The sequence below is a fragment of the Lissotriton helveticus genome, chromosome 10 (genome assembly GCF_964261635.1).
Source record: "Lissotriton helveticus chromosome 10, aLisHel1.1, whole genome shotgun sequence".
NCBI lineage: Eukaryota > Metazoa > Chordata > Amphibia > Caudata > Salamandridae > Lissotriton > Lissotriton helveticus.
Genome location: NC_136071.1, coordinates 930,298,384 through 930,324,569, shown reverse-complemented (window position 1 = coordinate 930,324,569; position 26,186 = coordinate 930,298,384). Strand labels below are relative to the sequence as shown.

The 26,186-nt window shown below is 45.4% G+C and overlaps 1 protein-coding gene across 1 annotated transcript in view; it reads right to left on the bottom strand.

Annotated features, from left to right (window-relative positions):
• Positions 1-26,186, bottom strand: part of CFAP69 (cilia and flagella associated protein 69) — a 599,649-nt gene that overhangs the window by 142,421 nt on the left and 431,042 nt on the right. The window contains exons 15-18 of the mRNA XM_078663586.1: positions 6,692-6,810; positions 3,519-3,600; positions 1,771-1,960; positions 423-560 (exon numbers count right to left, since the gene is read on the bottom strand). Of these exons, the coding sequence (XP_078519712.1) occupies positions 423-560; positions 1,771-1,960; positions 3,519-3,600; positions 6,692-6,810 (529 nt within the window). The remainder of the gene's footprint in view (positions 1-422; positions 561-1,770; positions 1,961-3,518; positions 3,601-6,691; positions 6,811-26,186) is intronic.

The window sequence follows — 26,186 nt, the reverse complement described above, 5'->3', positions numbered from 1 at the left end:
GCAGAAGTATCCATTGAATGCTGTACTTCATTAAGTTTTGGGTGTGATTTTATTTGTTTTCTGTATTATGTTTATCAGGAAGATTTAAATTAATTCTATCAATTTATCAAATGCATTTAATGAATGTCAACTCCTTACAGTAAAAATATTAGAAAATATCATTCCATACAAGAATCTTCAGCGTTTTTCTATATTTGACAATCTCAAATTATCACAGAAGGAAAGTAGATCGAGTTGATATGGACAGATTATTGTTGGTGCTACATTCTGCCATACACCCAAGGTTACCACAATGAAAGGTCTTAACATGGAAGCCATAAAGTAATACTCTATTTATGGAAATTTACCACTCAATAATTCATTACTTAATATGTGACAAACATTACTTGTGATAATAGCAATTGAAACAATAACCCACTTACCTAATTTGCAAAATACAGAATATATTTTCGCCCTCATGTTTTCAGCAACATCCATGATAGCACTGCTTGGGCAATTTGCAGGCATTGAAATTACTCCCTGTTCTTCTTGGAGAATGCCAACTAAACGTTTCTTTGTATCTGCGCAAAAAATAAAATAAGGACTTTATTTCATAACACTTTGTTTCAAACAAAAAGATGAAGACTACATTTTAAATTTCTTGTAAATTAAAGTACTTAAGCAAAGAACGGCCTACATAATCCCTGACCCCCCCAATTATTACTTGTCAAAATATCATGACGTTTAAGATGTTCCATATGATATGCAAACAACATTATAACCAGTAGTGCAATTGATAAGGAAGCACAGTTCAGGGAATCTCAGATGATCTGACTGTGGAACTCATAGCTTGACTCCTCTACTGAAGCATTCTAACAGACCTCACTGAGTTAAGTTTAGTCACTGAAGGGTATTGTGAGAATTACATGAAATTAATGAGAGTGCAACGAGGCATCCCAGCTTAAGGGTGACTTGCCCTTCCTCTCTTCCGGGTCTTTTTCCTGAAGTGAAGGAGGTGGTTTATGTATAACCGATGCTGGTGACCCAATAAGCTTTATCTCCAGTTAAGTTGTGGAAGATGCCTGGGTCATAGGCTCGTTCCACTCAAGATGATAAGCTGGTACATACCTGTGCTTGCCCTAGGTTCTGGAAGGATCTACTGGGTACTGCTTACAAGAGAACTTGTAAAAACATATGAGTGCAACTTACAGTATTTTACATGGCAGAGAGTTAATGTGCCTAAAATATGCAACCAATATGCCAATGAACAATGCACGCATCTCCGTTAGAGACCACATTTCCACTTTTAGATTAGTGTTAGGAAACATGTTTCTCCACAGAGAGCAGTAAATAAACTATACGAAGCATCCCCACCCATTACAGCTATTGCATTGAACATAATGGAGAGCTTCTTCTTACTAAATCACACTTTACATAAACTTATCAATGAGCTTTGGGCCTTTGTCAGAGAAGTTGAGTTTGAGAGGTCAATATCAGGGGTTAATGCTATATGCACACAGGCATTTTCCTCTGGTATAAGGTAGCCCCACATAAACTGACAAAAATAATGTTATTTGGTGAACAGGGTTCTTAGTTATAAAATTGTGAGGCGATGCACAGAGGATTGGTAAATTAATTCATAGATAAAGTTTTATGATTTGGATAAGGTGTTTCATTAAAGCATGTAAGTGTTGTAAAACACAAAGGAAATACCACGGAAAGCATAAATTGGAGGAATTATGAAAAAAATCATAAAAATTGTAGCCAGTACTTTATGTTTGGGAAACTCACCTATAATCCTATTTTCATTGTGACGAACACCTAATAAGTCCTCTTCTTGTCTCCAAAGTTGAACTAAAAGGTTTGCTGTGGTCTGGTTTTTATTTCCTCGCCAGGTGTTGAGGTGGGAAATTGTTTTTGGGTTGTCACAAAATTCTACCAGGATCCCAAGAATTACATTGTTCATGTTACTCTGGTTTAGCTTGGAAAGAAATAACAAAAAGAGAATTTTGTTAGCGGATCATTTGCCCTAATGGCCATCTGTGACATTTACAACAAAGAATCTTGCGAGATTTTTGTTCATCTGTAGCATTTCCATTTACCTAGAGATTCCAGATTTTGCCTGACATCTGTGGTTAATTATGCACAGGCTGTAATGGTGCTCTACGTTACCTGACCACTGTCCAAAGCAACACATATGAATCATGGATTACAAATTTACATTGCTGCTAACTTCTTCAGCTGAGTTTGAACAGATAAAACCAATATAAAGTAACAGCCACTTGAATATTTCTAACTGGCAGTTGCAGCTTTGAAGAGTGACTTGATTTTTGTGGCCATTCTATGAAACAAATGTACTCGTGTACATTCATTTGTTTGTGGTGCTGATTTTCTGTCAGCAAAGTGTATGTTTTTCATTAGTGTTAATACTATTGGTATGGTTTCACATGATTTCTTGTTGTTTTGCGTTTGCTCTCTCTTATTTCTTGGGAGTACCAGGGTGTGAATGGCTCTGGTTTTGTGAAGCACAGCTTAATTGATGCAAATGCATCCATGTTGGCTTTCAGGGTGGTGTTGAGTACATTTACGTGTGTGTTGTCATTGGTTGCAAAGATACATCATCAGTTTGTGATGAGTGTCAATAGAGAAAGATTTAATGTAGTAAAAATGTTTTTCACATTTATGTTTGACCACAGTAGATGTGTTGTATATGATGGAGGAAAATGTTGTTTAAGTGGTCAATCCACAGTGGCAGTGGGGAAAGGCAATGGAATGAGAGCATGGAGAAGACCAGGTTTAAGGTGGTTTCTTGGGTGCGGGTTGGTCAGGTGATATGTTTATTAACGCTCAAGGTACTAAAGAAGGCACTGAACATTATGTTAATTTTATCAGTGGACGATTCACTGGGAAGGTAAACGTCACCAAAAAAGATGTTGCTGTTACAAATGAAGAACTGATGATGTTGAAGTGTGCGAAGATTTTGATAAGCTCCAGTGAACTGTAGCTAAAATTGTATGTGACTATCTCAGAAGGAGGGGGGAAACAAGAGATGAGGAGGTCCTGGGAGGTAAGAGTTGTAGATTCCCAGCCATTGTAAAGCCAGGGAGCCATATGAATGACAAGACGGCATCCTCCTGTCTTGTGGGTGTGGGGGATATGTTGAATGCTGCAGCTTATGAGAGTTAAAGGTTAGTTCCTGTGACAAAGATGCATGATTCCAGTATGTGTTGATGGTGTAGGTCAGCAGTGTACTGAATATTTTTATGAGGGTCTTGTATAGCACAAATCATCCCAAACAAGAGATAACATAATGTTGCTAAATCTGAACTGTTATCTTGCATCTTGGACTGGACTCATTTAATGCTTTTAATATTGCAGATACGCTAAGAACAGTAAAGTGTTCAGTGCCTTCCTAACGTGTAAGTTATATTAAAATAACAGCTTTCCAGTGCTTGGTAACAGAAGCAGATACATACCTGAACTTCACTTATCCGTTAAAATGTTGTATAGTCTGTTGATTTTAGACACTGTACACCTACCGACAGTAAATCCAGAAGGATGAAAATGCCTTCTTTTTCCAGAAAGTAGTCTTCTGCAGTGTAGCATCCTATAACACAGCACCTTCAAAAATAAACATGCTGTTACTATTCTAAAACAACATCGATAACTTCTTTATAAAGGACAACTCTAAGGTTTAGTGAGCAGTGGCTTATTTTTATGGGGCCGTATTACATAAAGTGCCCCAGGGCGCAAGAGGCGTTTGCGCCCCCTTTGCGTGCCCCTGGGCACTTTGGTATTACAGAGGAGGCTACAGGCGCTTGTGCAGCCCCTTCTGTAATACCAATAGCGCTGGCGCACATAAAGCACCAGCGCTATCTTCAAGGGGGCGTTCCCTCATTTGCATGGGGGCGTGCCCCACACAAATGAGGGAATCTCTTTGCCTCTGCACCTGAGCCGTATTATTGATGTGGGCGCAGAGGCAAAGAAGCCCTCGGGAGGCGCACTGAGAGTGTGCCATCTAAAGGGTGGCATACTGTCAGTGCTCTCCCGGATGGCAGCCCTCTAGTGAGGGGAAAGGGAGTCCCATGGACGCCCCTGATAACTGTGGAATTACGGAGCGTCTGTAAAGCAGCCGGTCTGTTTTTCACAGGAATGTGCTGCCCCCAGGGCAGCATGAGTTGGCGGCGGCTCTAGGGGCAGCACATTCATGGTAGTTAGGAGCATTTACACTATTTGCACCGGGAGCACCTTTTTAAAGATGCTCCAGGCGCAAACACTGAAATTGAGCATTTACCATAATACGGCCCATGGTTTCTTTCATGTGTATACTTTTTCAACATCACTGAATTGCTGTTAAAGCTCTCTTGTACTCCTGCATCTGGATCGTGCAATGCCCCACTACAAGGCCTCCCACATTTCACATTGGCCTTCCATCGTAGCATCCTCGATGCCACAGCACGTCTCATCAAGGGAATGAAGTAATGTGACCAAATTACCCCACTCTAATGGAGCGTAACTGACTCGCATTGTCACCCTGCGCCATCTTCAAAATCAGCTTCATTATCCCCTGCCTTTCTGGAGGACATGTTCACCACTCCCCGGATCCATCAGCACAAAAGCAGCCAGGACACCATCACACTGTAGGTCACCTGCGGCAGACCCAGGACCTGCTCACCTTCAGGAAGCTTCTCAAGACCTGGCTCCTCGAGCAGTAGCAGCAGTCACCTCACCCCCCCTTCACCTCCCCCCCCCCAAAAGCTTGAGACCCTCACGGGTAAGTAGCGCGCTTTACAGCTACTGTGATTGAGTGATTGATTGATTGATTGAAGTACAAAAAAAAAAACTTCTCAATTTGTGCATCCGGGATCTGGAACAAAATCGCTATCCATCAGACCCTCCAAAGTCCTGCTCCAATTAAGGAATATGATGAGGGAACACCTCTTTAAGAACACTACATCACGAAAAGGTAATAATTCCTCTCCACTTTCAGAACAAGCTTTGCTGACAGTCGTTCATTAGCTGTATTCTTGCCCCTGGCCCTGTACACCTTCAATGCCTCTTGGCTAAGTGTGTGCTATACAAACTCTACATAGATAACCATATACTGTCAGACATTGCAAGCTGATGGAATAAATGTGCCTCACAGTCCAACATGCAAAACAACAGTTGATGGACAGAATGCAGAACAATGTCATACATTCACCCCAGTACAGAGATCTGGGCCTAAATCCATCGTTTTTTTTGCTCACCATGCCGTTCCAGTTTCAACCCAGCCATATGCAAATCAGTCTTGACCCTGTGCTCCATGTCAGACGTTGCAAGCTGATGGAATAACTGTGCCTAACAGTCCAACATAGCACAGGCATAATCCACGAGATTTGGGGGGCATGCAGACAGTCCATCCAGGCCACTACTTAAGCCTCTTCTGCTGCTTGCCCCTGTACACACATTCTTCAGTTCTCTATGCGAGACTGCTGGGCCGATTTGTAACGATTTGAAAATTTCAATTATCAGAATTAATGCACTTCCTAAGAAAAACGCATGCATACATGCTGCTACATTGCGTTAGAGGATGACGTTTAAAATGTTACTTTGTAGAGAAGCGGCGTCTTTCAAACATTAGGATCATCACTATCCAGAGTGAGAGTGCCGAGAACGAGGACACTTGCCAAACACTATCCAGAGTGCAGAGAACAAAGACACTTGCCGAACACTATCCAGAGTGCGGAGAACAAAGACACTTGCCGAACACTATCCAGAGTGCGGAGAACAAAGACACTTGCCGAACACTATCCAAACACTATCCAGAGTGCTGAGAATGAGGACACTTTCCAAACACTATTCAGAGTACCCAGAATGAGGACACTTGCCAAACACTATCCAAGGTGTTGAGAAGGACACTTGCCAAACACTATCTAGCGTGAGAGCGCTGAGAATGTGGACACTTGCCAAACACTATCCAGAGTGCTCAGAATGAGGACACTTGCCAAACACTATCCAGAGTGACCAGAATGAGGACACTTTTCCAAACACGATCCAACATACCAATAATGAGGACACTTGCCAAAAACTAACCAGAGTGACTAGAAAGAGGACATTTATCAAACACTTTCCAGAGTGCTGATAATGAGGACACTTGCCAAACACTATCCAGCGTGCAGAGAACGAGGACACTTGTCAAACAATTTCCAGAGTGCTGATAATGAGGACACTTGCCAAACACTATCCAGAGTACCGATAATGAGGACACTTGCCAAACACTATCCAGAGTACCGATAATGAGGACACTTGCCAAACACTATCCAGAGTGCAAAGAATGAGGACACTTGCCAAACACTATTCAGAGTGCCGATAATGAGGACACTTCCCAAACACTATCCAGCGTGCTGAGAATGAGAACACTTTCCAAAACACTATCCAGAGTGCTGCGAATGAGGGCATTTTCCAAACACAATCCAGAGTGCCGAGAATGAGAACACTTACCAAACACAATCCAGAGTGCAGAGAATGAGGACACTTACCTAACACTATCCAGAGTGCTGCAAACGAGGACACTTCCCAAGCACTATCCTGTGTGCTGATAATGAAGACACTTACCAAACACAGTCCAGAGTGAAAGGGAATGAGGACACTTCCCAAAGACTATCCAGGGTGCCGATAATGAAGACACTTACCAAACACAATCCAGAGTGCTGAGAATGAGGACACTTACCAAACACTATCCAGAGTGCTGAGAATAAGTCTATTATGACCGATTCCGCTGTAGAACTTGTTGGGGTCCATCCTCAATAGCAGAAGAAGCAGGTCTACTCCTTCAGTACCAAACAGCTCCTATAGAGGAATACATGTTTTTGCATATCTCATTGTGGGGAGAAATCGCATTTAAAACTTACAGACATAAAACCACTGGTATCAAAACACATAAGTTATACCTTCAAACACTTAGGGCCTTATTACAAGGTTCTCGGATTTGGGTTGTTCACTCTTTCCACACAATCCTAACACTGGATTTACTGTTAAGATTACTGGCCCACTAGAAGTAGATGACTACTCAAAATGGGGGCTATAACCTACTTGCAAGAAACATTCATCTGACAAGATGTTCAATTCTGCTTTAGAAAATGTGTGTATCATGGCGCATGAGTTCCACAAGAAGGGATTTCGATAGACTAGTGACTGTAATAAAAAAGACTTGCTTCACTGTGTCTTTCACTAAAGAGAGGAAGGAGAACAAGGGTTCCTCCTGTACACCAAATACACCTTTTCTAAAGAAAATCAAGTGAAGTACTAAATAGAATTTTGGGAGTCCGCGAGAGTACTTTAAACTGATTTTGTGTCCATTTACATAATAATTTCGTTTTCTTTTTCTCAGTGGTTGGTAGAACGTAGAAATGAACCCCTCAATCTGCCCCTGAAACAGAGCTGGACCATGCACGTGCCCAAAGGAGACGGGTGGGGCCTCAGGGCTGGCACAGCAGGTTCCCACTCCATTTATATTTTCAAATGAAAGTTAAATTATCTCTGGTGCCTAGAAGGGGGTTACACCTAACCTGTTGGGCAGAATGAATGTAAACATGCCATCTTACTTCCCAAGGGGCTGAAAGGACCGTTTCATTTTTCCCAGTTGATGGCTCGGCTTGTGCTGGGGAGGGAGAAACGCCCCCATTCAAAAACACCCTCTTGATTTATTGTTTGATTCCTGCTCTGGGATGGTCTCCTCTAGCAATCCATGGGCAGGAATCCATTGAGGAGAGGTAATGCTGAAAAGGTGAGCATCTCCCATTTCCAATGACACCTTATGATTTGGGGGGGAGACATCCCGTCCTATTAGCTAGGCTGTTACGTGCGGAGTCTGAGTCGATTGTAATTACTATATCTAAATTTGTATACTCAAGCTGGTGTAAAACAGCAAACATTATGAGTCAAATGTAATGGGATTGGTTGGAATGTCTTGTGATGCGCCCTGAATATACGCGTATACAGCTTACATTGCCTCTTGGTTTATTTAACCCCCTTGTTATTCGTGTTTTCCAGTAGGGGGTGCCACCTATTACGGGCTACCTTGCTTTTTGGTCTAACACCCTTGCTCACTTTGACTACTTCTAGAGGACGTTACTAATTAAGGCTCCATGGGCCAGATGTAGGTGGCCCATTACCGGTCGGTAAACCTGAAATTCAGTAAATTTCAGGTTTACCGACCGGTATTGAGCCAATTGTGATGTAGGGGAGGATTCGGTAAATAACGAATCGGTATTTACCGATTCGGTATTTACCGAATCATCATTTACCGATTCTGTATTTACCGAATCGGTAAATGACATGTAGGAAGCACTTTGAAGAGTGCTTCTGTGCTTTAAGGATTCTTTATTTACCATCAACTATTAGTTGGTGGTAAATATCGAATACCTCTGTAAATGCAAATCTGTGCATTTACACCAGTGCCATGTGGCAGACATACATGCATGTATGTGTGCCACATGTGCACACAAGCACTATTCAGGGGTGCAACAGGGTGTCAATGTGACACCCTGCCACCCTTGACTCTTTCCCTATTTTACTGAATTGGTATTTACCGATTTGGTAACTGACATTCATTCCTATGGGCCTCCAGGCCCATAGGAATGAATGGCTTACCGATTCGGTAAATACCGAATCTTAACAATTTGGTAATTTTTACCGAATTATTTGCTACATAGCATTTACCGATTCTAAAATACCGAATCAGTAAAATTCGGTATTTTAGAATCGGTAAATACTATTTACCTACATCTTGCCCCATATGTCTTAAGTACCTCATGAAGTGCTATGTATTTTATTTTCTGCATTTTATTCAATAGTACTGTGTGTGTGTGTGCTTTATGGTCCCGTACTATGTACCAACACTAGTCTTAAGGTGTATCGTGGTTAACGAATCTTTTTTTATGTATTATGTGTTGGACAGCTACATCTTATAATTGATTGGTTTTATGTGTGCTTTAATGGTTTATACCGAAATCAAGCTTATTGATTGATTTGGGGGCTGTGCTCTTACCAGATCCAATAATGCACTTGAATTACTCTGGTGGCTTCCACTATCACTGCCATTAATGCCAGTGCGCTATGTGTGCTGTGCATAATTGCTGAAAAAATACCAGTAGTCTAGCTTTGAGGGATGGAACAGAATTATTTCCCTGCTGTCTGCTGGCATTCGTCAACATGGGGGCCGCCCTCAGGGGAATTCCCTAGTGAGTTCACCCATCTCGGGTGCAACGCTAAACCTCACTTCTTCTGCATCACAGAGCTTGTGCAGAGGATGTGGAGTATATATAGTCCGCACTTAAGTAAATAACATAATTTTGGTTCAGTAACCTGCCTTTTAATGTGTCTGCTGGATGCGGCTGGAGACATTATCTTCTCACAACCAAACGGCGACTTATTATAGCAGAGTACCAATTATATTTTATTATTAAAGGTGGTGATGCCAAAATGAGATCGCAATAGGAAAATTAGGAGCAGGATTTTATACAGCTATAATAAATGGCACAGGAAGCCTTGTGGAACCCTGGTAAACCACACAGTTTATATCACAGTTATAAATATAAGAAATACCCAGCTGTAAGAGACATATGCAAATCATGGGCACTTACAGCTCAACTCTGTTATGGAGCTCAATAGAGCCCTAGGGGGTGATAATGTCGGCTTGTAGCTTTACAGGAACTATAGAAGTGCAGGTACTCCCTATTTAGAGTACCTGCTTGCTCCTGAGAAGTGCTGGTACTAACCCATTAAGTGTTTTGCCGCACTGCTGAGGAGTGTCGGTACTCTCCCTTTCAAATTAAAGTGCAGGTTCTCTGTACCGGTCAGTAGGTGCCCATTTAAAGCACTGCTTGTAGAACACAACTATGCTGAATGAGACCATCCTGGATTTAAAGTGTCCTTATTATATTGGGCCCTACATTTTTAATAAATATCAAATGCTGTTTAGATGAACTTTGCAACTACACCAAGTTATGGAAATATGTATTTTATTTTTCTTAAGCCACCTGTGTAAAAACAAAAAAGGATACTTAAGTCTGTGCAGCAAACTGCACATTTGAATAAAAAATTGCTGCCATTTACATCAACTTCAACCCACAACTGGACCCGATAGTCCTCTCCAAGCCCCTTCCTATCTTATCCAAAAATCTAAAACTATTTACATTACCCGTCATCACCTCAGAATAAACCGCCACCACCATGAAGTCCATCCACTCAGAAGCTTCAAGGGACACCTGCCCCCACCTGCATACTCCAGAGGATTGCAACCCATCAGCGCCATGCTCACATTCATTCTGACTGCCTCCACCTCTTCTGTGGCCTCAGAAACATGCAACTGTGCTCCTTTTGATGAAGAAATCCTCTGCGGGCCCTTCAATGCTTGCCAACTACAGACTAATCTCCCTGCTACTATCCCCGGCCAAGGTCTTAAAGAAAAACATCAACACACACCTCACTGAATACCACAACAAGCAGTAAATCCTCAACATCATTCAGTCTGGTTTCAGATCCAATCACAGGTGGGAACCGTGGCAACTTATCGTTGCCACAGATGACATTCGCATGACTCAGGACGTAGGAGACATGGATGCTCTCATCCTCCTGGACCTCACCTCAGTATTGGACAGTCTTCCATCCCATTATCTTTCAGCACCTACATGACTGGGATCCAAGGGGGCAGGCACTTTCATGAATCCGCTCCTTCCTGACTGGAAAGACCCAGTCAGTTAGACAGCAAGCTCATCTATAGAGTTCTGCAAGGATTCTCCATGAGCCCAACCCTCTTTAACTCATGCATGATCCTCTAGCCAGCATCATTCCCTTTCATGACATCAACATTCTCTCCCACACTGAAGACACACAACTTATTCTCTCCCTCACAGGCCCAGTACCAGGGTCAAGTTCAATGCCTGCATGAATAAAATCACCAACTTCATGAAGCACAACTGTCTAAAGCTGAACACTGACAAGATCAATATCAAGATTTTTGGGAAGAGCACCGTGGGACTCCACCTGGTGGCCAACAGAGGTAGGATTGGCACCCACCCCCACCACCCAAGCCAAGAAGCTCGGGATTATCATTGACAGCAAACTCAATATGAGCACCCAATTCAACGCCGTCACCGCCTCATGCTTCCATACTCCAAAAATGGTGAGGAATATTTTCAAATGGCTCCCAAACAGCATCCGGAAAACTGCCACACATGCCCATGTCACAAGCAACCTGGACAACGGCAATACCCTCTATGCCAGGATCAACAAAAAAGCCAACAGAAGGCTGCAGACCATTCAGAATCACCATCAACCTCGCGCGCTGCACTCATATCACATCACACCTGAAGGAGCTTCAATGGCTCCCCGTAACACAAATGGGCACAATTCAAACTCCTGACCCACACTTTCAAGGCACTACATAACACCGTTCCAGTATACCTCAACAATCTCATCTGCTTTCACAACTTTCCACACACCTCCAAAAGTCCGGACTACTACTTGCACACATCCAAGGCACACAGAAAAACAGATGCGGGTGTCAAGCCTTCTCCTACATTGATGGTAAAGGGTCGTGCCGCTACACAAGGGCTTCTTTCTAGGCTCACACTTTCTCAGGGCTAGGATACCCTCCAGAGTAAAAGAGTTCTCTACAAATCTGCATAGCATAACAAACAGCTCAATGAGCATGTTATACCTGGCCTCCTTGGTGTGGTTTCCCCTAACCTTTTGCATTCAGACTTCCTGTTTTTGCTGACTTCCCTTTTGTTGGCCTTAGAATTCTGTGCACTTTAGAACTGCTAGCCAGTGCTAAAGGGTTTGTGCTCTTTCCCTACAAGATGGTAGAATTGGCTTAACCCCCCAATTGGCACATTTAATTTACTTATAAGTCTGTAGTAAAGTGCACTAAAGGTGCCCAGGGCCTGTAAATTAAATGCTACTAGTGCGCCTGAGGCACTGATTGTGCCACCCAAAATCGCCCTGTAAACATGTCTCAGGCCTGCCATTGCATAGCCTGAGTAAGCAGTTTTAAACTGCCATGCCGAGCTGCTTTTAATACATATAAGTCACCCATAGCGTAGACCCTGCACAGCCCAGAGAGGCGGGGTGCAATGCATTGAAAAAGCAGGACAGTGTACTTTTCAGTTTTACATGTCCTAGTAGTGAAAAAGTCCTAAATTCATTTTTCCCTACTTCCAGGCCTAGCTTTCCTATAGGATAACATTTGGATTGCCTTATAACATTTTATAAGTATAATTCCCAAATGGGAAGATATAGGTGTGTCATGTTTGGTGTCTCTTGAATCCTAATTTAAAATCTTAGCTTATGGTGAAGTTTGATTTTGAATTACAATTCTGAAAATGCCTCTTTTAGAAAGTTGACACAAGGAAGTGATGGATAGAGACCTGAAACTTTTCAGACACTCACCCCCAGTCACAGATCTGAGTTGCATCCATCATCGTTCTTTAGCTCACTTCGCCACCCCAGTTCATACACAGCTAAATGCAAGTCAGTCTTGACCCTGTGCCTCATGGGAACAGTCCAGCCTGAACTGCCAAGCCATGTAGACCGGAAACAAGCATCCTTGGACAGGTTTCCGGCTAACACCCCTCATCAGATAGGCTAGCTTGAATCCAGTGGCAAAGTGAGCAAGGGATCCAGGACTGGGCATACCCTGCCAATTTAGGGCGAACAAAGCAAACACAAGGAGTTGATGGACAGAGCGCTGAAAGTTTTCAGACACACACCCCCAGTCACAGATCTGGGTTGAATCCATCATCGTTCTTTAGCTCACTTTGCCAACCCAGTTCAGACACAGCTATATGCAAACCAGTCTTGACCCTGTGCCTCATGGGAACAGTCCAGCCCGAACCGCCAAGCCATGTCTTCCCTGGACCAGAAACAAGCATCCTGGACCAGGCTAGCTTGAATCCAGTGGCAAAGTGAGACAGGGACCCACGTCTGGGCATACCCTGCCAAATTATGGCGAAAAGAGCAAAACACAAGGAGATGATGGATGGAGCGCTGAAACATTTCAGACACTCAGCGCAGTCACAAATCTGGGTTGAATCCATCATCGTTCTTTAGCTCACTTAGCCACCCAGGATTCTTGTTTCCTGTTCAGGGAAGACCTGGCTTGGCAGTTCAAACTAGACTGCTTGTGTTTGCTTGTTCGCTCCAAGTTGGTAGGGTATGCCCAGACTTGAGTCCCTCGCTCACTTTGCCACTGGATTCAAGCTAGCCAGGCTGATGACGGGTGTTGCCCAGAAACCGGTGACAGGATGCTTGTTTACGTTTCAGGGAAGACCAGGCTTGGCAGTTCAGGTTGGACTGTTTCCATGAGGCACAGGGTCAAGACTGATTTGCATATAGCTGGGTCTGAGCTGAGGTAGCGAAGTGAGCTAAAGAATGATGATGGATTCAACCCAGATCTGTGGCTGGGGGTGAGTGTCTGAAAAGTTTCAGCACTCCGTCCATCATCTCCTTGTGTTTACTTTCAGAAAGCTGTCATTTTATTGCCATAGGGCCTCATTATGAGTTTGGCGGTGTGAAAGTGGGACCGCCAAACCCATGTACAAACTCCCCTGCTAGATTAGGAGTTTTCTCCTTTCTGGTGGGTGGTTCTTTGGCGTTCCCAGGTCGGGGCCTATCAAATAGGCACTGCAATGGGAATGTCAAAGGCAGTATCTCCACGGCAAGGACTGCTGCAGTCCTTGCCGTGGAGATACTGCTGTGAATGCACACAGGGGGGGGGGGCACATGTTGTGCCCCCCTGTGTGCATCCACATGGTATGAGGCACAAGAAGGCCTGTAGGGCACCCTTTGTTTCCTCACCACCACACTTTTCAAACTGGGGTGGCGTGGTGAGGACAAGAACAATGGATTAAACCCAGATGTTTGTGACAGGGGGTGAATATTTGTATTGTTCAGCATTCCGTCCATCATTTGTTCCTCACACTTTTCATGGTGGCCACAACGCAATGAAAAGTGTGTCAGTGAGGAAACCTGAACCGCCGCCAGGGATCTCTGTTCCCTGGCAGGTGCGGTGGTCCTAGGGTGGCCGGACCGCCCTGGTCATAATGGGGCAGTTGAAAGACCACCACCACTAAGCCCCTGCAAGTCTAGAGGAGCGTGGAACGCCAGACTCGTAATAAAGCCCCTAGCCATTTGGTGTCTGCTGCCTGTCTCAGATCACATGACTGGGTATAGTTGGCAGATGGGCTTTGTGTATTCCACCTAGACAGCACCCCACAATGGGAGCGTAGGTGTGACTTGATGGGCCATCCTGGCAGAATGGGAGGGAGGAGTTAAGCCTCGGCTCATACCTGAATAGGCTGTCCACACACAAAGGGCTGCATAACCCCCTGTAGTGAGTTTGGAGCAAGAGCAGGAAGAGAGGACATCTATGCACTTCAAAGGCATGTCTTTAAATTCTCCCCCACATCAATGACACAACTGGGTATAATTACTGGACCTCGGACACCATCCCGTCAGCACACTTCTGGATCTGTGGACACTCTGCAGTAAGAAAAACTGCTGTGCTGGTGAAAGGACTGCCACTCTGCTGCGCTGCTACTCTGCTGGCCTCCTGCTTTGCTGTACCGGCCTGCTACCTACTGGCCTCTTGCCTAGGTGGGAAGGACTGGACCTGCATCTCATGAACGCAACGTGACTCCAAGGGCTAGTCAGCTGGCCTCCAGCTCTGAAGCTTCAGGGACATAATAGGCTTCCAACATACTTGCATCTGCACCAAACGCTGTTATCTGTGAGTCTACCAGGCCAAGTGGTGACACCCCAGCCTTGGACCCTTAGAAGTAGGCCTAAAGTGCTTACCAGCCGAACTGGTGCATTCCCTTTCCTTAGTGGCACATCCTCTAGCCAACTAAATGTAACTTCTTGGCTGAGCGGCACATCCTCTGGCAGAACTGATGCATCACCACAGGTGCATGGATTAGATCTGGCGCAGAAGCCCGCTTCGCCCCTGCAGCCCTAGAAACCAACCCATCGGTGACGGCACATCTTTGACCCAGGTCCTTGCATCTCTCGTCAAAGGCAGCTCGATGATGCCGGCCTCCGCATCGCAGCCTTGCAGCTCTTTGGAACCGACACATTGCCAGCTGCATGTTGCATCCTCGATGCCCGGACATCGCATTGCAAGCCCCGTCAACGGAATCTTCAACATCGATGCAACAGGACCCCGCACCACAGCCTGGTCTCATCTTGGAACTAATACTTAGCTTTGACTGTGCGTCGCCTCGGATCCACACAATGCTCTGCAACCAGGATTGAAAGTACTTTGTTTAGCTGGCTTTACTGGGTCCTTGTAGCCGGCCTGCACTCATTTGCAGTTCGCCTTAACTTGTGACTTTGTTCCTGTCAGGTGCGACCAGGTATTCCTTGTTGGCGCTTTGTGCTTTTTGGTGCTATTTTACTTAAAACTCTAAAACACAATCTCTCCTTTTTTACTGACTGGAGTTTTGCCATTGTGTTATGCCTTGTGTTATTTATTAGAAATCACTCTATTTTTGTAAATTTGGTGTGGGATCTCTGTGTGGTGTTTTCACTATTTTACTGTTTTAAAATGTTGCACAAATACTTTACACATTGCCTCTAAGTTAAGCCTGACTGCTCTGTGCCAAGCTACCAGAGGGTTAATTTGAGGTTTGCTTGTGTCTGACCCTGATTAGGATTGTGGGCGCTGCTCGACCCGGGCTCAAACCCCAGTCAAACAGTAACCCAATTTCTAACAGAGCCACTCGACAAATACGGACCAAACCACATAAAGAGCTATTCAGTATCCACAACAAGTGTAAGGAAAACAACAAAGGTTGATAGTGCACTACTCACCGTTTGCAGCAGAAATATGTGCTCCCTTTAGCTGTCATTAGCCTCCTTCTACAATAGCTCCATTGCTCACAGGTCTTGTGAGATTTATTTTTCTCTTGGATCCAAATGACCACTTTGATTGGCACAGGCATTTAAACCACACCAAGTCAAACAGGTGCACTTGCTAACAAGACATGTCCTCCCACTACAGGGAACATCCATCTGCTGAGCCAGCAGATGTTTCCCCTTCCTCTTTCCCCATCTGCGGCTTCGTCCGAAGCCTTTACTGTCATTTAAGAAGCCGGAGGAATTCCCAACACGCCGAGGTGGATCTGACTATGGCTTCATGGAGCTGCTGAAGCAGTTAACATGTACCCGACACCCTGCTTGGCATGTCTCACTTCTTCACAAAATGCACATAGGCCGTGTTGGCTCTAAGGCATGCTTTAGACTTTATGTTAGCTAATGCAAGAAGCAGGCTTTCTAACACATGCAAAGAATTTCATTTGAAATGGGGTTGCTGCAGCTTTGACCTAAAGCAGTTCAGAAATGCAGTGGCTGCTCTGATGCCATTTTTTACAGTCACTCGTCGATGGTGTAAGTCAGCACAGAATGACACGGTATGTGAGTTGCAACTGGTGTCATTTCTACACCACGTTAATGAGGCCTTATTTGAAAGTCAGGAATGCCAATTAGGGATAGCAAATTATTTGCATTGTTTGTGGGCCAGAATGAATTGCCTTCTCACTGTGGACTCCTAGAGCCCAGAGTCAAACTATGCCAGCAAATTTAGCCCTATAAAAATTAAATTGCTATAGAGATCAATTAGAAAGTTGCATTTTCCTACATGTTAAACCCCTTGAACCATCTACTTCAGTTTTTTTTTTGCTTGTCAACTACTTAAGTGCGGTGCATGAATCCTTCACGTCCACCACACTATCTCTCCGCACTGTGGAGCAGGTGAACAATTCATCCAATGCAGAGCGGGAGAGCATCTTTCTAGTGCAAGTATCAGAAGGTTTTACTTTTAAAAAAATATATAAATTCAGAGTAGCAAGCAAAGTTTTTCCCTTATGTCAAAGTCTTTTTTTGTGTTTCTGATTACAGTCGTGCACACTGTGCAGATATCACATGTAGAAGCTGAAAGCAGTCGGAGTCATGTCTCTGTGTTCTGTTTAGGGTTTTTAACGTCGCAGGCGATAGACCCAGCCACATGAGAGGGGAACCGTTTTTATCAGAAGTGTGGAAATACTTGGTGTAGGAATTTTACATATCCCTCCAGACTACAGAATTTTCCCTCATAGAAATGTGAGGATAATGCATGATTTTTACCAAGGTTTGAGGTTTAAAAGACATTCAGGGTGAGAAAAGATAGTGCTGTCCAACTCTCGGTGGCAGCTGAGCACAGATTCAAATACCGCAGCTACCCAGAGCACCAGAAGCGGTCGATTCTTGAGTCGAAATTCTAATTTATGCATGTTGCATCTTGTGGAATTTCCTGCTGCGGGCTATAAGCCCACTCACACAAGTGAGGAATTGTTTTATTTGGGAGAAGAGTGGAAACACACAATAGGAGAACATTTGTTATTATCAAAGGAATTTGTCTCCCATTTTAGATTCCAAATATAAGCCAGTGTGCATGGTACACATTTTGCAATATGCTCTCTGATTCACTTTATAGTATGGATAACTGCATATTCAGAGTTGTACAAAAACACTATTGCTCAAGTCAGTATCTAGGGCACAATTAAAAAATGGACAGGCATCCCTCATATCCATTCTTCAATCATTAGATTTTACCATATGAATTGATGCACGGTCAGTAAACAATGAAAAATCATTTTAAGCTGCAGCTCAATTTTTGGCTCTGTGTATCGCAGATTTTTGGACAACAAATGAACAATTTATATCCCTGCAGCCAGAAGGGTCTGTTCGACGCAATGATATTTTACATTTGTAATTTGGCCATTGGGGCAAACAATGATAGATTAAAAGTTCTGACCTATTTTATTTTTTTCATTCTTTTTTAATTTCAACAATTCGTTTCTTTGTGAAAATAATGAGCAATCCACACACAACATGCCTTGGTGAATTTGGATTGTTTCAGTTTTCCAAAAATATATAGCTTGCATCTGTTTCTCTCACAAACTCTCAGAAAATTAAAAAAAAATATATGGTAAAATAAACAGTTTACTTTACAGCTTTGCTTGCTCCTAAAAGTTGGTAAGATGTTGGTCGATCTTAGCATAGGAAACCTTTTGTTGGTTGCCATTTTTTTGCTCAGCATTACACCCCAGCCCCCCCCACCCCACCGAACCTCCTACCCTCCTCCAAACAAATCCCAAATGTTGCTATATTTTGGTTTTATTCACGGTTCCCGCCAGGGAATCCAAACCCCTCAGTACTTTTAGAATCACCGACATGTGTGAAAAATGATACAAATTTAGACAAAGTTACATAGGCTTAAGCTTGACGTTCCCCAAACAGCAAAAAACAGGGCTCTGCAATGGGTTGTAAAAGCATCAGCAGCTAAGCAGCTACATGTGTCTATTTTACTTCATTTGGGTGAGTAAGTTTATCTTTTTAATATTTCTTTTACTGTAACTGCATTTGGTTCTACAGCTACACATTACACCTAACACATCTGCTTGTGGGCTGCTTTGCTGCTTAGGCCGAGCTATCAAAGACGTCATCTTAATCCATCCTTTTTAGGTCTCGCCTGTCAATGCGCATGCGCATTGAGCAGAGCGAGACTATGGGGGCTTAAACAAAGCTTACCTACACTGGCGATTCACTGGCGATTTGATGAAGTGCATGTGCACTTTTAACTCAATGCGCAAGCGCAATTAGTTAAAATGCGCGTGCACAGCATCAAATCGTCAGCTTAGTGCCGCCAGCAGCTCTTCCCGCTCCGCCCCCTGCTGCATCAAAGGCTTGGCGCTGTGCCTCAGCCCAGCCATTCTCCTCCCCTAATTACCCCCTGCGGCATCAAAGGCTTTTTCACGGCCGGCCGGCCGTGCTTTCAGTTCACGGCCGGCCGGCCTGTCTCCTTTTCTTTTTTTTTTTTCATTAATTGAATGTCTTCCAGCAAGCTCTCCTCATCCGTAGCTTTAGGTGTGATGACAGCATTTCCTTATAAGATTACTGCTCTCTTGGGAATATATGAGGGCAGGAAGCCTTCTGAATTCGGCTGATCATTATCAGAGAGTGTTTTGGTGAAAATACGGGACTTTTCTTATGCGTGCTGCTACAAAAAGAGCTCAGCTCTCCTTAGCTACGGGAAAGCTGTTTGGCTTACTTCTGCTCGCTCAGCCAGCAATTGTGCCATGTGGTGTGTTTTTAGCTTTACTAGCTCATTGGTGTGTACTGGCTTGCCACTTTGCTGGAATAAAGTACCGGCCATAACGCTGAATACGACTTTCTTTTAATTAGTTCACCAGTTTGCTGCCAAGTGAATTTGAGAGTAATAGTGGCAATCATGTTTGAAACTGCATAACGTGAGCGGAATAAGCTTGCAAGCCGCAATCACCCCACATCCACCACATCCACCACCACATCCACCACCACCTCCACATCCACCACCACCGCATCCACCACCACATCCACCACCACATCCACCCTCACCCTCACTCACCCTCAACTCCTCACCCTCAACCCCTCACTCACCCTCACTCTCACTCACCCTCACTCTCACTCACCCTCAACCCCTCACCCTCACTCACCCTCACCCTCACTCACCCTCACTCACCCTCAACCCCTCACCCTCACTCACCCTCACTCACCCTCAACCCCTCACCCTCCCCCACCCTCACCCACCCTCACCCTCACCCACCCTCAACCCCTCACCCTCACTCACCCTCAACCCCTCACCCTCACTCACCCTCAACCCCTCACCCTCCCTCACCCTCACTCACCCTCACCCTCACTCACCCTCACTCACCCTCACCCACCCTCACCCTCACTCACCCTCACCCTCACTCACCCTCACTCACCCTCACTCACCCTCACCCCCACTCACCCTCACCCACCCTCACCCACCTCACCCTCACTCACCCTCACCCACCCTCACCCTCACTCACCCTCACTCACCCTCAACCCTCACCCTCAACCCCTCACCCTCACTCACCCTCACCCACCCTCACCCTCACTCACCCTCAACCCCTCACCCTCAACCCCTCACCCTCACTCACCCTCAACCCCTCACCCACCCTCAACCCCTCACCCTCCACCCCTCACTCACTCTCACTCACCCTCAACCCCTCACCCTCACTCACCCTCACCCTCACTCACCCTCACCCTCACTCACCTCAACCCCTCACCCTCACTCACCCTCACCCTCACTCACCCTCAACCCCTCACCATCAACCCCTCACTCACCCTCACCCTCACTCACCCTCACCCTCAACCCCTCACCCTCACTCACCCTCACCCTCACTCACCCTCAACCCCTCACCCTCACTCACCCTCACCCTCCACCCCTCACCCTCACTCACCCTCCACCCCTCACCCTCACTCACCCTCAACCCCTCACCCTCACTCACCCTCAACCCCTCACCCTCACTCACCCTCAACCCCTCACTCTCACTCACCCTCAACCCCTCACCCTCAACCCCTCACCCTCAACCCCTCACCCTCACTCACCCTCAACCCCTCACCCACCCTCAACCCCTCACCCTCACTCACCCTCACCCTCCCTCACCCTCACCCTCAACCCCTCACTCACCCTCACCCTCACTCACCCTCACCCTCACTCACCCTCACCCTCACTCACCCTCACCCTCACCCTCACCCACCCTCACTCACCCTCACCCTCACTCACCCTCACTCACCCTCACCCTCACTCACCCTCAACCCCTCACCCTCACTCACCCTCAACCCCTCACCCTCACTCACCCTCACCCACCCTCACCCTCAACCCCTCACCCTCACTCACCCTCAACCCCTCACCCTCACTCACCCTCAACCCCTCACCCTCACTCACCCTCAACCCCTCACTCACCCTCAACCCCTCACTCACTCTCACTCACCCTCAACCCCTCACCCTCACTCACCCTCACTCACCCTCACTCCCTCACCCTCACTCACCCTCACCCTCACTCACCCTCAACCCCTCACCCTCAACCCCTCACTCACTCTCACTCACCCTCAACCCCTCACCCTCACCCACCCTCACCCTCACTCACCCTCAACCCCTCACCCTCACTCACCCTCACCCTCACTCACCCTCAACCCCTCACCCTCACTCACCCTCACCCTCACTCACCCTCCACCCCTCACCCTCACTCACCCTCAACCCCTCACCCTCACTCACCCTCAACCCCTCACCCTCACTCACCCTCAACCCCTCACCCTCAACCCCTCACCCTCAACCCCTCACCCTCACTCACCCTCAACCCCTCACCCTCACTCACCCTCAACCCCTCACCCTCACTCACCCTCAACCCCTCACCCTCAACCCCTCACTCACTCTCACTCACCCTCACTCACCCTCAACCCCTCACTCACCCTCACTCACCCTCACCCTCACTCAACCCCTCACCCTCACCCACCCTCACCCACCCTCAACCCCTCACCCTCACTCACCCTCACCCACCCTCACCCTCACTCACCCTCACCCTCACTCACCCTCACTCACCCTCACTCACCCTCACTCACCCTCACTCACCCTCACCCTCACCCACCCTCACCCTCACTCACCCTCACCCTCACTCACCCTCACTCACCCTCAACCCCTCACCCTCACTCACCCTCAACCCCTCACCCTCACTCACCCTCACCCACCCTCACCCACCCTCAACCCCTCACCCTCACTCACCCTCAACCCCTCACCCTCACTCACCCTCAACCCCTCACCCTCACTCACCCTCAACCCCTCACCCTCACTCACCCTCAACCCCTCACCCTCAACCCCTCACTCACCCTCACTCACCCTCAACCCCTCACCCTCACTCACCCTCACCCTCACTCACCCTCAACCCCTCACCCTCAACCCCTCACTCACTCTCACTCACCCTCAACCCCTCACCCTCACCCTCACCCACCCTCAACCCCTCACCCACACTCACCCTCACCCTCACTCACCCTCAACCCCTCACCCTCACTCACCCTCACCCTCACTCACCCTCCACCCCTCACTCACCCTCAACCCCTCACCCTCACCCTCCCTCACCCTCAACCCCTCACCCTCAACCCCTCACCCCCTCACCCTCAACCCCTCACCCTCAACCCCTCACCCTCAACCCCTCACCCTCCCTCACCCTCACTCACCCTCACCCTCACTCACCCTCACTCACCCTCACCCACCCTCACTCACCCTCACTCACCCTCAACCTCACTCACCCTCAACCCCTCACTCACCCTCACTCACCTTCAACCCCTCAACCCCTCACCCTCACCCACCCTCACCCACCCTCACCCTCACCCACCCTCAACCCCTCACCCTCCCCCTCACTCACCCTCACCCTCACTCACCCTCAACCCCTCACCCTCACCCTCACTCACCCTCACCCTCACCCTCTCACCCTCAACCCCTCACCCTCACTCACCCTCAACCCCTCACCCTCACTCACCCTCAACCCCTCACCCTCACTCACCCTCAACCCCTCACCCTCACCCTCACTCACCCTCACAACACATATTGTGTTACAATAGGTGTCACATTTGCGAAAGATAAAACTATTGGCATTGTAAATAACAAAGCTATTAATTTCGCTATTTTCAAAACAAGCACATAAATAAAAAATGTGTCCTTTACAATACCAATAGCTCAAACTTTCCTAATGCGAGACCTATTGCATTGCTGTGCTTCTCTCCCCTGCTGCACTCTCCTGCTCTCTAGAGATGTGGCCTAACGACCAGAGCTGCCAGCTAAGTCACGTAAATACAAAACATGTTGCATTCCAAATGCTATAGGTGTCACATTCGCAAAAGTTATAACTATTGGCATTGTAAATGACAAAGCCATCAATTTAGCAATTTTAAAAACCAACAAATAAATAAAATATGTCATTTACAAGACCAATAACTCCAACTTTTCTAATGCGAGACCTATTGCATTTGCAATGCTTGTTTTTTTTTTTTTTTATAATATTTTTTATTTTTCTTTCATTACACATTGTATCACATATATATAATACATACATTATAGATTTGTCGATTGATAATTTTAAATTAATACTTAACCACATCTGGTTTAATGAACCTCTCCTATTATACATTACAAAGGAATAGTACAAAAAAAGAAAGAAAGAAAGAAAAGAAAAAATATTTTTTACTTTCCATTACTCAATATCCACCTGGACTTGTGCTTTACAAATATCTATATTTCCCAAACCATATTCAAAACTCATAGATAACTACAGTTCCATGGTCTCTTTCCATTTCGCAATTGGCTCCCAAATTTTTAAACCTAACTTTCTTCCCCTTTTCCCCCTGCGTGAGTATATTGCCTTTTCCAAATTATACATACCTAATAAATTAGAAAGCCAAATTTGCATTACTGGAGGGGTTTTATCCAGCCAAACTCTTGCTATTGACAGTCTTAATACTGCTGTGGCAATAAACATAAATTCTTTATAAGTATAATCTTCCCCCATATCCCTTCCCAGTAATATTAACAGCTGTGTCAGTTGAACTCGTATTCTTAAAGAATAACCCATAAATTCTTCTATGTTTTTAATCAAAGTGTGTAGCTGGGGGCAGGTGGCAAACATATGGACAATATCTGCGTCTACAGCATTGCAGCGAGGACAGGTGGTACCAATCGAACCTCCCCATTTAGCTATTCTAGCCGGTGTGTTATACAGTGAAAACAAAGTTTTATAATGTTGAGATTGGAGGGGACCCGAGCATAAGATGGTACGCCCCAGATCAAGTGATTCCACAAAATGTTCCATTTCTCCCCCCAGTTTTTCAACCCATTTGCTACTATGTTTATCCAAGTCATCCACCTTCCCTTTTGCAAGACTTGCATAAAAAGATCTTATCGTACAATCCCCTCCTAAGACTATTTTCTCCAGTATTTCATTTCGACTAAAGCCTGCTGCCCCCCCCTGCTTGTTGCTGAGAAAACTCCTTATCTGTAGGAATTTAAAAAAATCCCTACTTGCAACACCATATTTTCGGGTTAATACTTCAAATTGAACAATCCCCTCTTCCTCCATTAAATCCCCGATCTGTATTATCCCTTTTTGCGCCCAACCAGCCATTATTAAGTCAGCAAAGACTTCCACTGGGAAAGATGTGTTCTTATACAGCCTAATATACCTGTTATATCTTCCTAGGTGCGCCTTTTTTAAGAAAGCGTTCCACACCTTAACTGCTGCTTCCACGGTCTTAAATCTAGTCCTTTTGTAGTACCCAAATTCTACACAGTTTAAAAAACAATTTTCTGTCTCGGTCCCTAGCACTGCGGAGTACACCTCCGTGGACATGATAGTAACTCTTTCATCGAGTCCGCCACCCCCGATTAGCCCCTGCATATACTGTAATGACTTTGCCATTTGGTACAATCTGAAGTCAGGGGCCCCCCACCCCCCTCTCTCTCTTGGAAGGGTCATGTACCGATACGCACGCCGGGTCTTCCCATGCGCCCAAATAAATCTGTTCAATACATTCTCTAACAAATTAAACCATTTAACATCAAACACCAAAGGAATAGTTCTAAAAAAATAGAGAAATTTGGGCAGTATTAGCATTTTAATTACATTAGAGCATCCCATCAGGGAGAGATGAAGATTATTCATTCTCTCTAACTCATTCTTTACCTTTGAAATTAAAGGAGCCATATTACTCTCAACTATTACTCTCAGATCCGCAGATAGTGTAACCCCCAAGTATACTGCCGAGCTAACCACTCTATTATCCTCGCACCTAGTATATGCATTCTTTATAATTTGCGTTTTGGCTCTGTTCAAACTGTACCCGGATATCTGCCCAAACATGAGGGCCTCTGCTTCTACTTCTTTTATCGCTAAGGTAGGATTTGATGTTAAAATTGCAACGTCATCCGCGTATGCTAATGTCTTCACTATACAGTTATTTACTTTTATTGGTTGTGTATCCACATTAGATTCAAATCGCCGTATTAACGGCTCTAAATATAGCGCAAACAGTAAGGGCGAGGAAGGACACCCTTGCCTGGTCCCTCTAGCAATACTAACTGAATCTGAGAGCCCTCCATTAACCCTAATTTTAGCAGTGGGGGTGATATAAAAGGCCTGTATAGCTTTTATAAACCTATCCCCTATCCCGCACCACTTCATAACGTACCACAGATAATCCCAAGAAACCCTGTCAAACGCCTTCTCCGCGTCCAGAAAAAGCGCTGCGACAGGGTCTCCTAAGACATCTGCGGCATCGAGGATGGTAATTACAGTCCTGACGTGTTGGGTTGTCCCTTTCCCAGGTATAAACCCGTGTTGAGTAGAGGTTACAAGTTGTTCAATATTTTTTGCCAATCTTTTTGCCAGTATTTTTGAGTATATTTTTACGTCTGAATTCATCAGTGTTATGGGTCTATAGGACCCTGGTACTTCTGGTGGTTTACCTTTTTTTAAAATAACGATAATATTAGCGCCGCCCCAGGATTCCGGAATAGATACCCCTAGTTGTGCTTGCGTCAATGTGTAAAACATATCTGCAAGTAACACCTCCCTAAATATTTGGTAAAATTCAATTAGTATTAGGTCTGGTCCTGCTGCTTTACCTACTGGTAAGCTTCCGATGGCAGACTCTAGTTCTTCCAGGAGGAAAGGGCCCTCCATAATCTCTCGATCTTCTTCGAGCAAAATTGGAGGTAGAATATTCGTGAAATAATTTTCAATATTTGCCGGTCTTGCTATGTCCTCTGGGGTATATAGATCTAAATAGAATCTTCTAAAAACTTCCCTTATTGAATTAGGATCTATTACCGCATTCCCCTGTTCATCCCTTATCTCCTTTATTGTTGCTGCTGCTGTTTTCTGCCTAGTTCTTATTGCTAATACTTGCCCTATTCTCTCACTATATTCGTATGTGGTTTCCCTTTTCGTAAGATAATTATCTGCCGCTTTCCTGGCCAAACCTTCAACAGCTTCAGCTTTCAATGCTATGGTTTTAAATAAATGTTCTTCCAGTGGAAGCTTCTGTACAATAGCCCTACTCAAGCTGTCTTCCTCTCTTAGTAACTCTTTTTCTATTTGTTTTCTCTTATCACTTTCCCTCTTCTGTCTTGCCAAAACATAACTCATAGTTTCTCCCCTTACTCCAGCCTTAAACGTGTCCCAAACCACCCCTGGGGGTGCTGTCCCTCTGTTAACCTCCCAGAAGAATTGTATCCATAGAACCATATGCTCCCTATAGGTAGGATCTTTTAGTAAAGCTCTCTCGAAGGA